The sequence below is a fragment of the Eublepharis macularius genome, chromosome 4 (genome assembly GCF_028583425.1).
Source record: "Eublepharis macularius isolate TG4126 chromosome 4, MPM_Emac_v1.0, whole genome shotgun sequence".
In the NCBI taxonomy this organism is placed as follows: Eukaryota; Metazoa; Chordata; class Lepidosauria; order Squamata; family Eublepharidae; genus Eublepharis; species Eublepharis macularius.
In genome coordinates this window covers 41,466,354-41,483,257 of record NC_072793.1, presented here as the reverse complement: position 1 = coordinate 41,483,257, position 16,904 = coordinate 41,466,354, and the positions used below count along the sequence as shown (strand labels likewise).

Genomic DNA, 16,904 nt, shown 5'->3' with positions numbered 1-16,904 from the left:
TAATTTCTTGGACTGTCTGAGAAAACGTCAGAGAAAATAATGGACATTTAAATGTCTGGTGTTTTTGCATGGTGGAGGACAAGGAACGGCCGAGGTAAGCAAGATGAACAGTGGCACCAGGTGCTGCTGTGCCAGGACATGCAAGAATTTTTGCAGGTGGCAAGTGGCACCAGCAGGTTTCTAGGGCTGTTGATATGCTACATGGCTGGCTGGTGTTTCAGCATCTGGTAGGAGGGGAAGGCAAGTGCAGGCTGTTACTGAGGACAGCAGGGCTCAGGTGTGGGCTCCACCTCCCTGCCTCCTCCCTTTTCCCCACTGTGCTTCCACCCAGCAGCCAATCTGCTGCTGGAGGGCACAAAAGCACAGGCTTTTGCCAAGGAGAGCAAAGCTCAGGTTCTGTTTTCTTGCCTCCACCCCCTTCTGCTTCCATCCATCAGCCAATTGACTACCCAGTCACCTCAGCCAGCATCACATTTTCTGTCTCAAGGTGGTAGCACACCTACTCATATTTCTCATGCAATCCCTTCCCTCTTGCAATCATCCTCTTTTTCAAGTTAATGGCCAGAGCAAGCAATGTAGTCTGCCTGAGCTGAAAAATTGACTGCCGTAGGATGGGGAAGTATGTTGATATCCTTCATCTCTTACTTTTATCCTTATCCCGACACAGGAAGATTCAGGCAGGCTCCCTGCCCCATCTCAGTATGGAAGAATGATTAAATGTTCAAAACACACACACACACACACCTTTCCCAAAGGCATTTTCAGGATCCTTTGACAAAAAAGAGCATTTAAACTCCGTTGTCCTCTTCTAAGAAAGTTGTACCGCTTGCATTGCCAGTGTCCCCACATTATTCTTGGGCTTGAGGGAAGCAAAGGAAGTGGGAGAGCCCAAGAGCTGAAGTACCCCCCTCAAGTCCTTGCAGGTTCCCCACCTGCAGGTAGGCCCAGCTCAGCCACCCAGAACCACTCAACTGGGCCATAGAGGAGAGGCTGCTGGAGGGGGGGAGGTGAAGGCGTGGGAGACAAAGGTAGATGGGAAGGAGAGAAGGAAGCAGGAAAAGGGTGAGAAGGGAAAGAGGACATGGTGGGGGGGCGGAAATGAGATGTGCCCCGTAAGGCCTTGCAGGTCCCCAGCTTGTCCTAACTAAAAGGCAAAATGAAAAGCCTAACTAAGATGATACCCTTATCCAGGGCAGCACACCCCCAATAACAGTTACTGGTCCTCCTCTCTGTACTTTGTGTTGTATGTTTGCATGTGCTGAATTGTTTTTATACTTTTAAAAATGTAGTTTTAAATTTTTCAGTGTTTTAATGTTGATTGTCTAGAGGACCTTGGGTAGAAAGGTAGCATACAAATATTTTTTAAAAATTCCCACTCTGAGGGGAAAATATCTATTTTTCCTTCTCAACTAGTGGAGTTCTGGGGGCTTTTCTATACAGGTATGTACAGAGTCAGTTTGGTGTAGTGGTTAAAAGCGTGGGACTCTAATCTGGAGAGCCGAGTTTGATTCCCTACTCCTCCACTTGAAGCCAGTTGAGTGACCTTGGGCTAGTCACAGCTCTCTGGAGTTCTCTCGGCCCCACCCACCTCACAGGGTGTTTTGTTGTGGGGATAATAATGACATACTTTGTAAACCACTTTGAGTGGGCATTAAGTTGTCCTGAAGGGCGGTATATAAATTGAATGTTATTAGTATTGTTATTATTATTTTCCCTTCTCAACCAATGGAGTTCTGGGGGCTTTTCTATACAGGTGTGTAGTAGTGGTAGCCAGGGCTTTTTTTCTGGGAAAAGAGGTGGTGGAACTCAGTGGGTTGCCCTTGGAGAAAATCATCACATGGCTGGTGTCCCCACCCCCTGATCTCCAGACAGAGGGGAGTGTAGATTGTCCTCCACACCGCTCAGCGGCACGGAGGGCAATCTCAACTTCCCTCTGTCTGGAGATCAGGGAGCGGGGCCACCAGCCATGTGATGATTTTCAAGAGGTTCCGAAACTCCGTTCCCCCGCGTTCCAGCTGAAAAAAAGCCCTGGTGGTAGTGGTAGTGGTAGTAGTAGTGGTAATAATAAAAATAAAAGGGAAAAGACAGAGACATTATGGTTTCCCTAGTGTTGCTGCTACCTGTGGTTCTGAGGAGAGGGTGGATTTCTCTCAAGAAATTGGCATGAAGGGAAGAGTTCATCCCCCTCTACCCCAGCATTGTGGCTTCAGTCCAGATTGCATGCCCACATCATGTCTACTTTGTAAAGAATACAACAAGGAGGTCCAGTCCCTGACCACCCACTTAATATGTAGTTTGGCCCTTCAAACACCCAAACTCCTTTCCTGATGACCAGTTTGCAAAGATACATCAACAAATGTTACTCATTTAGAAGAGCCAGACTTCTTTCATCAAAGTATTATTTCTGTTGTAGGAAGACTATCACATTTTCCCAGTACAGTAGTCATAATATTTACCCTGCAGTCAATGTAATGATCTGCAAAGCCAGTGTGGATGCTGTTTTTGCATTGTTCTTGTACAACATGCATGGTGTGAATGTTACAAGAAGCTACTAAGTAATGCCAGTGACATCACTAGTGACAAAAGACTATTTATGCCAGTGGCCTCTGCAGCAAGGTGACCGTTCATGCCTTATGTAGGGATGGGGAATCAAACTACTGGTGCTGGCTATTTATTTATTTGTTCAATTTATAGTCCACTCTCCCCGCACGCAGGTAAAGTTTTTTGCTCTTGAGAAAGGGCCCTGGGAATTGTGAGTGGGCAGGGGCTAAAGGTTTGGAATATTGGCTGGGGAGAGTAAGAGCTGAGAGGGAGGAGCTAGCGAGGAGGGGGTGAGGTCAGAAAGTAGAGAAATGCAAGGTGACATTTCTTGGCAAAGCTCAGTTGCATACAAGTCACTGCTCGAGTAACACGTGATAATGTCATCTTCCTATATGTGCTAAACTAATTTAATAGCTGCTTGGTTTACTTAGTTAGTAAAATGATAGGTATCCATTATGTTTATGGAATGCGATAACATCAAACTTCCCAATCATTTCTAGTTCAGGGGTTTCTCACTGTCTGAAATTCTTTTATTAGAAAAGATGACTTTCAGGTCAGCAGCTGATGGTAAACCAAAATGTTCTTCCACTGGTTTCTGAATGTTGTCGTTTTCAATATCAGATATGTGTCCATTTATTCTTTTGCTTAGAAGCTGACTTCTTTGTCATATGTAGAAAGCCAAAGAGCATTGTTTGCAGATGATTGTGTATATCACATTGGAGGATGAGCAAGTGAATGAGCCCCTGATGGTATGGCTATTATTAGGTCTTGTAATAGTTTTTCCTGAGTGGATATGCAATGTTTTCTGGTGCACTGCACGACACACATTTACTTTCTTTTTTCCCTGGGCAGGTCTCCAAATCTGTGACATCAGAACTTTCATTTATTTTCTGTGTTATCTGAAAAGCAAGTTTTGGCCCAGAGATACATTTAAAGCACTTAGTGGCCAAGTTTCATTTCTCAGTATTGGTTATTTAATTATCACTGTGGGGCCTTCCTTCGAACCTGTTTATTACATTCACTTTTGAACTGAAGCCAAGTTTGGCGAAGGGAGGTTTTATCGGGAAATTCTGAACAAGAAACAGACTTCAGGGGGGTTTATGGCTTAGCCCTAGCATCTGCTACTCGACATCAGGTTGTTCTCTAGTCAAAACCTAGTAGGAAGTCTGTTTGTTGTTCAGACTGTCCCAAACCTGATTCTCTGCCATCCATAGTGGTACATCTGATTTATTTGCCACCTGTTCCAAGAGTGACATCCGAGTGTGGTATACGCCTGAAAACAGGGAGCTGCTACGAATAACAATTCCCAACATGACCTGCCATGCAATAGACTTCATGAGAGATGGCAAGAGCATCATTTCAGGTAAATGCCTTTTGGATTTGTCTTGTTGACCGTACGCTAGTTGGTCTCTGCTTGAAATTGACAAATGGACCACTATGTTCTGCCCAATGCTTGTAAAGGTAGAAATGATGCAGTTGCATTATGGTAAAGTTACAGGACTTGAGTGGGCATTCAGAGGAAGCAGTGATTCTCCATTAAATCATTTTAAGTCTTGGCAGAGATATAGGCCATGTTGAGAAATCCACACTGGCTTAAACTTCGCAGCTATTAGAACCACTGATGTCTACATGCTGAAAAGAGGTGCAATATGGTCCATCCGTCATCTTTTTGACATTTTTCTTAGTGGAAGTACATGATCAAAGCTACATGTTTTAGGTATTGGTGAGTTCTGTCATGCTGGTAGGGGAGATACTTTGACCTCAAGAAGCTGTTTCTATATTGCTTTAGCTTGGAATGATGGGAAAATCCGCGCCTTCACCCCGGAGACTGGACGGCTGATGTATGTGATTGAACATGCTCACAGCATGGGTGTGACAGCTCTGGCTACCACAAGTGATTGCAAAAGAATCATCAGTGGAGGAGGTGAAGGCCAGGTAGTGTATAACTGAAATGACTGTTTTGTTTTGGCTACCTTTGGAAGTGACGGAAGACCCTATTTGGAACTGTTCTTTCTCCAGAGTTGGATTCAGATGTCATCTGTGATGTTCTGCCAGTGATGGGAGGTAGCGGCAGGATATGCTGTCTCTGTTTTTCCATCCTCGCTCTTAAAGTCTAAAAGAGAAGCCAAGTAAAGCAAAGCAAATTGTCTTCTCTCAGGGTCTAAACTAAACTAAATTCACCTTGAGTTTAACATAAAACCACCTTCACCTTCAGAATGGTTTGCGGGAAGGGGAAAAGGCTCCTGTCCATGTGTGCAGAAGCAGGATAGGCTTTGTCTGTTTCCCCTCTCCAGTCAGCGTGTTTTTGCAGATAGAAAAGAGCCATGGGGGTGGGGGCGGGGGGGAAGGCTCTTTCTCTTACTGCTCATTCTGTGTGTCTCCCAGGCAAACATGAGGAAAAAAGAGAAAGAGAATTATGGCTTGTAATGTCACAATATCAATTTGACCCATTTTCACATAGTAGATGTGGGCCAATCTCGATCTAAAAATTGGGAAGAGATCTTTTTTATGGCAGTTTTGGAGAGCAAGAGGGATTTTTACTTTGGACCAACTGGTAGGCTATGATGATGAATTTTTGTCATTTTATCAGCTGAGGACTAGATATGATTTGTCAGCTTCTGCTGAATGTCAATATTTACAGCTGCAATGTCTGTTGGTATCTAAATACGGCCCTGTAGCATTAAGTGTTTTTCTCCCTTATTCCTAAAAATTCTTGTGGAATCAATGCAGAAAATGAAATCTACAATATTTGCTTATAAATGTTTGACGCTGATTAATAATATAATATGCAGAGTCTCGGGAATGAATGGAATTAGGAGCTAGATGCCCAGTTTTGCCAAAGCAATGGGATACAGCTTTAAACTTCATAGCTGTTGTTTCTATGGATCTCAAGCTGTAAATTATTCAACAACAAAAAAGGTTTAGGATATATTGGACATTATAGCATGTTTTTAGTAAAGAGCTAAGTATCTATGTGCTTCTGTTGTAACTTAGAAGATGTGTCTCTTAAATGTATGCTTTGGGGAGTGTCCACTTATTTAGTCTTTTGAGGGAGGGAGTCAATGCTCATAGCAATTTTGTGTTAGAATGTTCATTGATTTTTGAGGATGTTTACATACTTCTAAACTATTTGCCTATTTCTTGGAGGCTAACTTACGGTAAATGAAAATGGACCCTCTGTGCCAAATGACTTACATTACAATAATGGAGAGATAAAAGCCATTTTCACACATCTTTACTGTTGCGCAAAATAGCACAAAACACACAGAATGACGGCGTCTTCATGGCACGATTTCCCATAATGAATCCTTTTCCATGCCGTGATGATGTCAGAAATCGCACCATGAAGACGCTGTTGTTCCTTGAGTTTTGCGTGATTTTGCACAACAGTAAAGATGTGTGAAAATGGCCAAATATCTTTCCAAATTCAGTTGATCAATGACATCACAACCTTATCAATGTATGGCATATGGATGACAATTGCATATGGACTTATTTTTAAACATTTGGAAACCTTTTATAGATGTTTATGTGGAGAGCTGCCATTAATGTTGTATTTCTATTTTGTATGAGGTTTGTTTTAATTTTTACAATACATTTTTGATTTAAAAAAATGAAAGCAGGTAATTCAGACTACCAGCTACAACTGCTGTTACAACAACATATCAATATAACAATGGTCTAGTGCCATTTAAAAAAAAAAAAAAGCCCTTCTGTTGGGAAGGAGAGGAAATGGCTGCAGCGGGTACAGGGTTGCGGGAAACGGCAGCCATGTGGGCCAGAAAATCCGAATTTTCCCACTCACACAGCAGCCGTCCAGGTTTTACTGCAATCTTTCCCAAAACTTTGGAGCGTTGAGAAAGACTGGAGAAAAGCCGAGGAAACTTCAGAGGGGCACAAATGCACCACAATGGTATGAGGAAGCAGGAAAAAACCGTGTTATCTAAAGCATTGAACTCAGTGCAGATAACCTGTGTGGAAGTCATCTGTTTCCCTCATGTTTCTGGCCCACATTGTTGCAGACAATATGAAACTGGAGCTGGCAATACTAAGATGGGGATGCAGGAGGGATCACCAATATCATATGTTCATAACTGGTTCTTACAAAATAAGATCGGATCGGTGTGTACTTGGAAAGTGTTCTGCTCTTAATACTATTTTTATCAGAGAGTCAATATGTCTGAATAGTAATAATAAGGGTATAGAACTTTGTCACACAAGGCAGGCTCCATGTTTCTCTGCGAAGAGGTTTCAGCTATTTTCCTGTCATCTGAAATACCTGAATTCTTTGAATTGCTTTGAGAACTGCAGACTGGATCACCTCAACATTGAAATCAGTGCTGGTTTGGGATGCTAAATCCTCAGTAAAGGTTTCACATCTGCAAATTATACAGCCATTGGGTTTAAGCTACAGATTTCTAAGCTCTGATATCTCTTTATGCACATTTTTAAAAATACTGATTTCTCGTAAATTAGGCAAGAACCAAATTAAAAGTGTGCACAAAAATGTTATTTGTTTTCAGTACATTAGTAGGTTTAATTTTTGTTTATAATTTTTCTTTTTTACTGTCTGTAATTAAATGAAAGTGAACAATTCACAACATTGTGCAGAATCACATAAGTTAGAATTCCTATACTCCATAAATTAAAATAAAATTAGTTATTATAGGAGGGAAGGGGGAAAGACCTCAATGGATAAATTTGTTAAATTCAATTTTCTTTATTATAGCTGTTCTATATCTTCCTTTTCTTTATTCTGTTATTTATTTCCATTGGTTTCATTTTCAGCTGTAACCTCCCCCCGTCCAAATCTGCAAGATAAAAATATCAGGAATTGCACCCTCCCATCAAACAATCCTCCCTGCTAAGTCTCAGGGTCCCTGTTTTGTAGACAATTAAAATTCACAGTTGCACAGCAGGCCCAGGCAGACCTTTGGCAATGTAAGAGGGCAGGTAGCAGGCACTAGTAATATTGAATAGAGCGCTCATATATGGGGAGACCCATTCATGTATAAAGCAAGAGGGGAGAACCTTCCTTTCTTCTCTGACCTTGGTGCTCACCAGTGCAAAACATTTTCCCCCTTGAGTCTGGCTGTTATACCAGGAAAGACTTGGGTTGCTTCCACACAGGGTAGAAATCTTTTCCCACTAATTGCCGTTGCCAATGCAAAGGCATTCACAGCAGCAAAGAAGCTTTCCCAGTTTCCCCTTTCACCCACCATTCCCCCACCATCACTTGTTGGCTTTTTGCCACTTCAAAAACAAATTATCAGTAGTCAAGATATCACTATAGAAATTGCTCTATCAGCATCCTGACTACCTGTAAAAAAAACACAGCAAAAAGCTGGCTAGTGGTGGGGGCAAACAGCACCAGGTGTAGGTGGGAAGGTGCAAAAATCCACACTTTTTCTTCCATGGTTTCCATGGTTTCTGGCTGTGTTTTAAGAAAGCTCATACCAAAGCACTTTGAAGAAAAGTCACAGCTGAGCCAGAAGGGGGACCTCCGGACAATGACGTCATGTGGGAGTCCATATAAGAACCACTACACATTGGAAGGCAGGGTAGTGCAAAAGCTCTTTATTGAAGCAACGTTAGACTGGAAGAAAAGCGGTGAGAGTAATGGAGGTCAGTGAAATAGAACCTGGGGGAAACAAGGCTTAATTCCTCCTTAACTCACCCCGCAATTTTGTTACAGTTGCCTTTTCCCATAAGTTCTAATAGCAGTGGGGAAAGGCTGTCCTCAGGGAAACAGTGCAGCTTCTTTTAACTGAAACGCACCAAGAAATCTCAGGTTCATCTTTAGCACTGATCTTTTTCATTTTATTTGATTAAGTCATGGTTTGAGTGTCGCTGTGTTACTGGTTGTAGTGTACACACACTGAATTGGCACAGCAGTCTCTGTATTTATTACTGGGAGAGGGGGCTAGTATTCATTTGCTCCCCCCCCCCCCGATTGTTTGCCTGCTAGCTAACATATGCCAGCAAAATGCCTTCTCCTGTGCAGGTGCAGCTCAAATAGAACTTGCAACCGCAAGCAAGCAGTAGCACTTGTGCTTATATAGCTTTCAACATCAAGGAAACATAAGCATAAAATGTGTAGCATTCCAGAAGAAACAAGAAAATGCCCTAGATATCTGCTAGAGGGGGAAGGCTAATGGCGGAATCACACGTGTATAGATTCATCAATTCCTCCGATTAAGTGGGCTAGGCTGAGTGGTAGAGCACCTGGTTGGCATGCATTAGGGCCGGAGATCAATCACTGGCATCTCCATTTGAAAGGACCAGGTAGTAGGTGATGCAAAAGAACCCTGCCTGTGACCTGTACTGCTGCCAGTCAGAGTAGATAGGACTGACCTAGATAGATTGGTGGTATGATTTACTATAAGGCAGTTTTAATCCCTTGATTTTTGCTTTTTTGTTGTGTGAATGAACCATCACAGATTAATAATTGTAAATAGATGTTTCATATGACTTGGTATCTGCTAAAACCTTATTCTGTTCAATGAATAACAACATCAACATTTGATTTATATACTGCCCTTCAAGACAACGTAATGCCACACTCCGAGCTATTTATAAAATGTGTTATTATTATCCTCACGACAATCACCCTGTGAAGTGGGTGGGGCTTAGAGAGCTCCAAGAAGCTGTGACTGATCCAAGGTCACCCAGCTGGCTTCAAGTGGAGGAGTGGAGAATCAAACCCCGTTCTCCAGAGTCCTGCCGCTCTTAACCACTACACCAAACTGAGTGACAGTTCATACATTCAGCTGCATATCTTCAAATGCTGAAGAATCAAGGGATTTGAAATTAGGGTATGTACATTAATATCGGCAGCATCCTGCTGAACATACGGATGGTAGGTCTCCGGTTCAAGTTTAATCTTGGCCATCAACATTTTCAGTGGCTTTCAGAAAGCTGCTACACTTGTAATATGGGGATAGCGATACTAGTTATTGTTAACAAAAATAAACAAGAGTCTCATGGCATCTTAAAGACGAACAGCATTCTGTTCCAGCCTTAGCTTTTGGGCACGAGAACCCACTTCTTCAAATGCAATGAGTGGATCCTTTTATTGCAATCATTTCCTGTAGGGGTATGAAGAGCAAAATCTGCAGCAGGGCAAAGGAGCAATGAAATGCAGGAAATGCAGAATGAACTATAATATAAAATTTAAAACTAATTTTAAAAAATAAAGACCCTTCACTAGTTAAGCTAATGCCTATAATGGTTGAAGTGTTCTAGGTTTTAGTAAGATAGTTAGCACCTGTAATGAATGAGAAATTCTAAATCTTGTGTTGAGGTGGGGGTAGTATGAAACCTTTTGATGAATCTCAGTTTCACAGGTTCATGTTCCAATCTGTTTTTGAAGTTTGTTTCTTGAAGAATGGTGACGTTCAGTTGAGAAGCAGAGTGTCTGGGGAGAGTGTTATGTTCTCCCATTGGTTTCAGAGTACTGTGATTTTTGATGTCATGTTTGTGTTTTTAATGTCATTCGTTTTTTACATGGACACAAGAGGGCTAACATGGTTACCCCTCTGGAATTATTATTGTAAAGATTAGTAATATGTGAAGTACTTTAAACACTTAGACATGCTAACCCCATACGATTGCTAGTTTGCATTGTATTTGCTTTTTGCAAGTGCAGTGTTGCCATTTGTGTTTTAGCTGGTTCTGCTCTTGGGTTGCAGGTGAGAGTGTGGGAGATTAGCAAGAGCACCCGCAAACTGGAAGAGGTCATGAAAGAGCATATCTCTTCTATTTCGTGCATCAAGATCAAGAAGAACAATAAGGAATGTGTCACTGCCAGCATCGATGGAACATGCATTATCTGGGATCTTGTGTATGGTCACTATTGAGGAAGCCACACAGCACTGCATTCCTTCCTTCCTTCCTCTGCGCAGGCTGTTCCACCCAGAAGTTTTTCTCTGCTTTGGCAGACAAATGGAAGTGCTTGTCTTTTGGCACATCCACACAACACCATGCTCCATTTATCTTTTCCCTGTCCTCAGTAGACTATTTCCCAAACTTGCTTTGTTACGGTCTTTTGGGAAAGAGTACAGTCCAATCACGTTACCATGCCATTTGAATAGGGCGTGCGTTTTCAAAGGCCCTGCTCACACGGGCACCATTTTAGTTCCCTCAAGCCTTCAAGGCGACGGTTTTTCTGATGGCACCACAAGGCGACTTTAAAAAACTTGGCAGTTGCTATAGCACTAAAATGATATTGTGCTATAAACCTATACTTAATCTATCATTTACTGATTTTAAATATATATATATCAGTGGTGTGGCAGGAAACAGTGCAAGGAAAATTGTGGCACAGAAAACTGCCATGGGGAAGCTCCATTGCCAGCACACATGCCTCTGCGTTCACAGTGGTGGTGAATGCAAAATGGAGATACAGCCAGGGAAACCCAACAGAAAGGTCTGAACTTGAGGCTTGGCTAAGTAGGCCAAACTACTGGGAAATAGTGAGGTACTTCAATACTGGAATGGCTCTTTTCACCTAGTAGCAGAGAGCCACATCCTCAATTCCAAATCAGTAGATAAGTGCCTGAAAAGCAGAACCTACTGGTGAAAGGGAGTCTGGCTAGATCTGATAATAAATACATGACTTCTGAAGCTGAGGATTTTGTTTTTTTCTAGTCGTTTCATGAGACGTCAGATGATCCTGGCCAACACTTTATTCAAGTGTGTGTGTTATCATCCAGATGAGCACCAGCTTATCACAAGTGGCACAGACAGGAAGGTGAGTGACTATGTGGAAGCAAAGGGGAGCACGTTCAAAAAGGTCCAACCAGTCTGATCGCTGCCTCACATTCAGGCAGTACAAAGTGAAAGCTTATGAAACAGGTTCATCATTGCTCTCTGGAGAGAAACCTTAGACAGCTTTTCTATATCTAATTTCCTCTGGCTTCTAGATTGGTTACTGGGAAGTGTTTGATGGATCTCCAATCAGAGATTTAGAAGGCTCCCTGTCTGGTTCCATCAATGGGATGGATATCACAGCTGATGGAACTTTTTTTGTTACTGGTAAGTTGAATGAATGAACAAGTGGCCCTGGGCTTCCCTTGTGTCACAGATACTCCTCTTTCCCTTAACATATGGACCCCCTCCTCCCTCTTTCACTCCTGCAAGCCGGCAAGATTTAGGTTTATGAATCTTAAATTAGAGACTAATGCTGAAACTAAACAGTCCTGGGAGACCTGAGATCTATGTCTCAACTTTTTCAAAATTTACATTTTTCTTATTCCATTGTGTCCATGTGTGTTACTGTAGGCTGGGAATATGGTCACAGCAGTGGCATGTGGGAGGAGTGTTTTGCCTTTTCACTATACTCCCTTTCTGTTTTTCAAACAATATGGGGGGAAATATAGATCCACATATATTTTTTTCTGCAGGTGGAAAGTGGCAGCTGGGAGAAGGTATTTTGAATGCAAAAGCAGCCCAAAGGGAAATAGTTAAGCAACCTCTCCCCTAGTTCCACTGATAAAATCAAATGTTCATCTTCTTTCCTTCAAGCTTGTAGTTCACTTTAAAAAAAAAATTAAAAAGCAAGTCAGGAGCCTGACAACAGACAGATCTTCTGGTATAGTTTCTGCCAAACATTCAGACATCCTCTGAAAAGAGAATGAAGAAAGATTTCCCTTGAATATGAAAGACAGACACCGGGAAAGTGAAAGAACAAGAATAGTCTCTGGAACAAGAATAGTCTCTGAAAAGGGAAAATTTGAAATATGACTCTGTGTCTGCTTTTGAAGGTCCCAGCTGAAACAATTGGCAGTTTGAGTGACTGCTCCTCATCACCCAACTGCGCCAAGCTACAAGTGATGCCTGACACAGGTTGGACACTTGTCAGCTTCCCTCAAGTTTTGATGGGAAATGTAGGCATCCTGGTCTTGCAGCTGTAATGGAGAGCCAAGCTGTAAAACCAGGACGCCTACATTTCCCATCAAAACTTGAGGTAAGCTGACAAGTGTCCAACCTGTGTCAGGCGTCACTTGTAGCTTGGCTCTCAGTCGTGCCTCCCAAACCTGTTCCCATCCCCATTCATTTTAGTTAACCACCATTTTCATCTGGTTTCCATTTCAATTCTCAAACCGCTCTCAGTTTGCTCCTTGAACAGAATACTTGCAGTCTTCCATTGCATCTAACACATATCCCTCGTTTCCGCCACAGGAGGTGATGACCACCTGGTGAAAGTATGGGATTATAATGAGGGTGAAGTGACTTTTGTTGGGGTCGGCCACAGCGGCAACATCACCCGCCTGAAGATCTGCCCTAACAACAAGTACATCGTGAGTGTAAGCGCTGATGGCGCCATCCTTCGCTGGAAGTACCCTCATGCCAACTGATGAGTCAGAAAAGCAACAGTTACTGCTGAACTTTGTTTTTAAAAAACCCTGGTTTAAAATATTCTTTTTAAGTTGACACTGTTTTTAAAGCGTAGCAACCCTTGCTACTCCTTGGGGAGATGCTGGAGAGATTGGTGGTTTCATAAAAAGAATGATTCTGAAATAGTCAGACCTTCCATAGTTCAAGTGCTTGCTGTTCATACTGGTTTCAGTTGATGTTCATTCCCTCGACGCTGTGAACCCTAGAACTGCAAATACGTATTTATGTTTGTAATTTATTCTGTTTGAAATATCAGTAAAGATTCTTTGTCACGTCCTGCTCTTTCGTAATGAATCCTGTGTTGTGTAAATCCAGTCTTCTGTGTGCATCTTTAATTCTCTTCTACTACAAAGACAAAAGGCTTAGAATCAAAGTAGTAATTCTACATTTGGAAGGGCTCTCACTAATTACCATATCTGATGATGCAGTCCTGCAATGAATGCTAACCTCCAGCTGTGTCTGACAAGAAACTTATCCAGCTTCTTCCCCAAAACCACTGCAGAAGACAAGCCCGAAGGTTCTTTCTAAAACTTACTTTGTTTGCTAATTATTATGCAGTGCACAAATTGTAATTTTTTTTACTGCTAATTCTCCCCCGCAAAAAAATGGGGAGACTAGGCAAGAAGAGTGTTCGTGAATGGGGCCAAACTGCAGCATATCCTTATTTAAAACAGGGAAGGCATTATAATGTCTTTCTACTCAAGAGACAAGTATCCTCTGAGATGCAAGCGGATGGATCCAGTTGCATCCCTTCTGCTGTATCTAGGGTATTGGTTTCTCCATTTGGTATGGTTGGTGCCTGTGATGAGCACCTAAACCCATTTCACACGCTCCTGCATAGCTCTTCTAAGGATTTACTCTACCTGTCAGCCTCACTGTTGACAGGAAAGGCATCTGTGGAAGGATTCTTGCTTGCTGAGCATTTCCTACTTTTGAAGGGCCATCCATCTCACTGCAGTATGTTTCATGATAGTTCTTATGCACAACCTGCCTTTCTGTATTGCAGCATATGCATAACCATAGTGGGGGCTGAGTCACTGTTTGGTTTCAGAACTGCATGTGAACAGCTTTGATCCAGTTAGTGATAGTACAAACCTCTCCTTTGTCCCCAACAACACTGACTAAAAAAGAAAAAGGACTTCTGGATAACAAGGGATGGTTTGTGCTTTTGGCAGAAACTCATGAGATACCAGCTGTATCTTCTTTGTTTTATGTGTCTGCTTGTGACAGCTCCAGCTACATCTTCACTAATCTCTCCTTGAGAGTCTATGGCACTCAGCTGGGATAGTTCTTCTGTAGGTTACTACTACCCTATGCGTTTCCTCAAAGCAGAGAGGATGAGCATTGTATGAGAGACCAGAGTGGGCTGTCAAACCAGTTAGCAAACCAAATAAGAACATAGCTTAGTATTCGCAAACAGCAGCTGAGATGGTAAACCTGGTCTGGAGTGTACCATTTATTGCTGCAACAGGGAGCTCAAATACTTGACTGCCCTTCCTCCCCACCCTCCCACAGAAGTACAGAGAAGAATTCTAGACTAGGCTAACTTTTCATGTGTAGTATAGCAATGCTGTCACCTCTTTCCCATAGGAATGTTTATGAGAAATAGGATATAACTGATCAGGGAATTCACCCAACTCCTGATCAATTAGAGAATATGGCCTTTTCATGACCCGAAACAGTCTGCCTGGAGTGGCAAATTTCAGAATGGATGCCATTTTCCTGTCTCTAATCTTCATCTCTGTGTGATATTTGAAAGCTGAGTACCAGGCAGGCTATCGGACTTTATGCTTCAGGTGCAAAAGTATTTAAAACTGGACTTATCCACAAGTAGTGTCTATATTAAAGGACCCCCACTACTGATTGTGGGTGAAAGGATGAGTTCACAGTCCATGTTGTTATTTGATGACTGCTCTCTCAAATGATGACTTGCATGCCTGAAACAACCATTGCACATCAAGTATACAGACACAGGTTTTATGTCATCTCACATCACTTCAAAGGCACAGTTTCCGTAGAAGTTCCCACACCGCAGCAAGTTATCAACTGTTGTTTCTACATGTGAGAATCAGCACCTAATGTTCTTGTTTGGGGCTTTGTGTTTGTTACCTACCCGTTTGCTGCATTTGTAGGAACCATTTCCTGCCTCGTCTATCATATGCCTTATATCACAGCATATCCAGCAAATGGAATTTGCACTTCACATGCGGGCCCAAAATGACCTTTTTTCAATGTTCTTCCTTCCAGGCTCAAGGTTAACTTCCAACTCTGATTTTAAGGACAATTGGTTCAGTGAAGCCAGTGGTTAAGAGCTGTCATTCATTTTAAAAAAGATTCCTGGCTTTTGCTGCTAGACTTTCTGCAGAAAAGTGTGTTTGATTAATGTTGCATTGAACGCTATTTTGTAGTAGACAAACAGGGTGCAAATCTTCTTAATAAAAAGAGGAAATGAACAATTTGATCATATGATCCAACATGAAGTGCAATATTCTAACTCCCATAACAGCTCAGCTTTTTTTGTTGTTGTACCTGCAACATTGAGGTGCTTTTTATCTGTAAACCCAGTTTTTAGGATTGGACCCTGAGTGAATGAAAGGTATTGCCATTTATGGTACTAGCTAATCTACCCACTAGAGGGCAGGCAAATGCTTCTCTACTGCACCTGGAAAAAAGTTTGGATTAGGTCGTCCATCTTTAATTTTGCTCTACAATATCAATTTTTCTATGGGAGACCCTGGAAACATTATTTGTAGTATAAGCTAGACAGTCAACAGATCTCTTCAGTTGGATACACCTCTTAGGTCAGGGTTTAATTTTTTTACTATTTAGCCTTAGCATTTGTAATCAAAAAGTCTTTTACAATCTCTATTTTAGTCATCTGCGTCACTCTTGCTTAGGACATTATTATTCCCATTTTACAGATGAAAAACTGAGGCTGCAAGCTAGTAGAGTGTTCAGGTCTTGCGGTTGGTGCTGAGCTTTAAGTACTGTTTCTGCTAATGCCTAAACTGAGCTCTGACTCCTGAAAGCTTAGGCTAGAATAAATATTGGACTCTTGCTTTTCTTTTTCTGCTATAGCCTAACATAGCTACCCCTATGTGATTAGCTTTAACACAGTGATTCTTGAAGAGTTAAGGTCCCCACAGAGGTGCAAACAGTTTAAAAGGGATGCATACATTAATACTCTTTTCCTAGGGCAAGTTTTTTATATATTTTATTTAATTGGACTGAATGGCAGATTGCAGATTTTCATTACCCACCCATGCCTGTCAATTCCAGTAGCATGTTGAAGACTGACAAGAGTTTCCAGGGTATATATTTTTGAGAGAGAAACTGCCTTGCCTTTTGGTTGGCTGTTAGTATGATGTAAGCTACTAAGCTTGGTGTGCTTCATTCAATGCAGACTAGTGAAACAATGAAATCAGTGAATCTTTGTAGGGCTTTTATTTCCTTGGGTGGGTCTCATGGAAGATTTCAAGAAATGTCCTCGTCCCCATTGATTTGTTTTACCCTATGCATCAAATAAGAGTAAACCCCTGGCAAATTATGTTTGTTGGGACTTTAGACCAGTTCAGATTATGGTAGCCAACGACACAGAAGACAGGGCACTTGCACTGTTGATATTTGTATAGAAGAAAGAAATCTAGGAGGAACCTTTCCTATGCCAAGGGCTAAGAAAATTGTACATCATGTTGACATTTCCTGTGCAATAGCTAAAAGTGCAGGAGCCTTTTCCTGTTCTGCATCTGACCAGCCTTGTCCAGTGTTCCCCAATTTTAGTTTAGTGCAGAAAATGAATTACATTAGCAAGGCTGAAAAAGGCGTCAAGCAAAAGCAGGCACTGTTTTCTTGCTGTTTTTAATGCTAGTTCACAGCATGGCTCCTGCTTTAGAGACTGCATTGTCCAGGCTGATCCTACTAGCAGTGAAAACCATTATATTGAAAGTAAAGGCCAGCACGGAATG

The 16,904-nt window shown here is 41.9% G+C and overlaps 1 protein-coding gene across 1 annotated transcript in view; it reads left to right on the top strand.

Annotated features, from left to right (window-relative positions):
* CFAP52 (cilia and flagella associated protein 52) overlaps positions 1-13,201 on the top strand; it is a 41,900-nt gene extending 28,699 nt beyond the window's left edge. Inside the window, exons 9-14 of the mRNA XM_054977189.1 lie at positions 3,756-3,904; positions 4,331-4,476; positions 10,233-10,384; positions 11,191-11,293; positions 11,466-11,577; positions 12,724-13,201. Coding sequence (XP_054833164.1) covers positions 3,756-3,904; positions 4,331-4,476; positions 10,233-10,384; positions 11,191-11,293; positions 11,466-11,577; positions 12,724-12,899 — 838 coding nt within the window. The 3' untranslated portion in view covers positions 12,900-13,201. The remainder of the gene's footprint in view (positions 1-3,755; positions 3,905-4,330; positions 4,477-10,232; positions 10,385-11,190; positions 11,294-11,465; positions 11,578-12,723) is intronic.
* Positions 13,202-16,904: the final 3,703 nt, after the last annotated feature.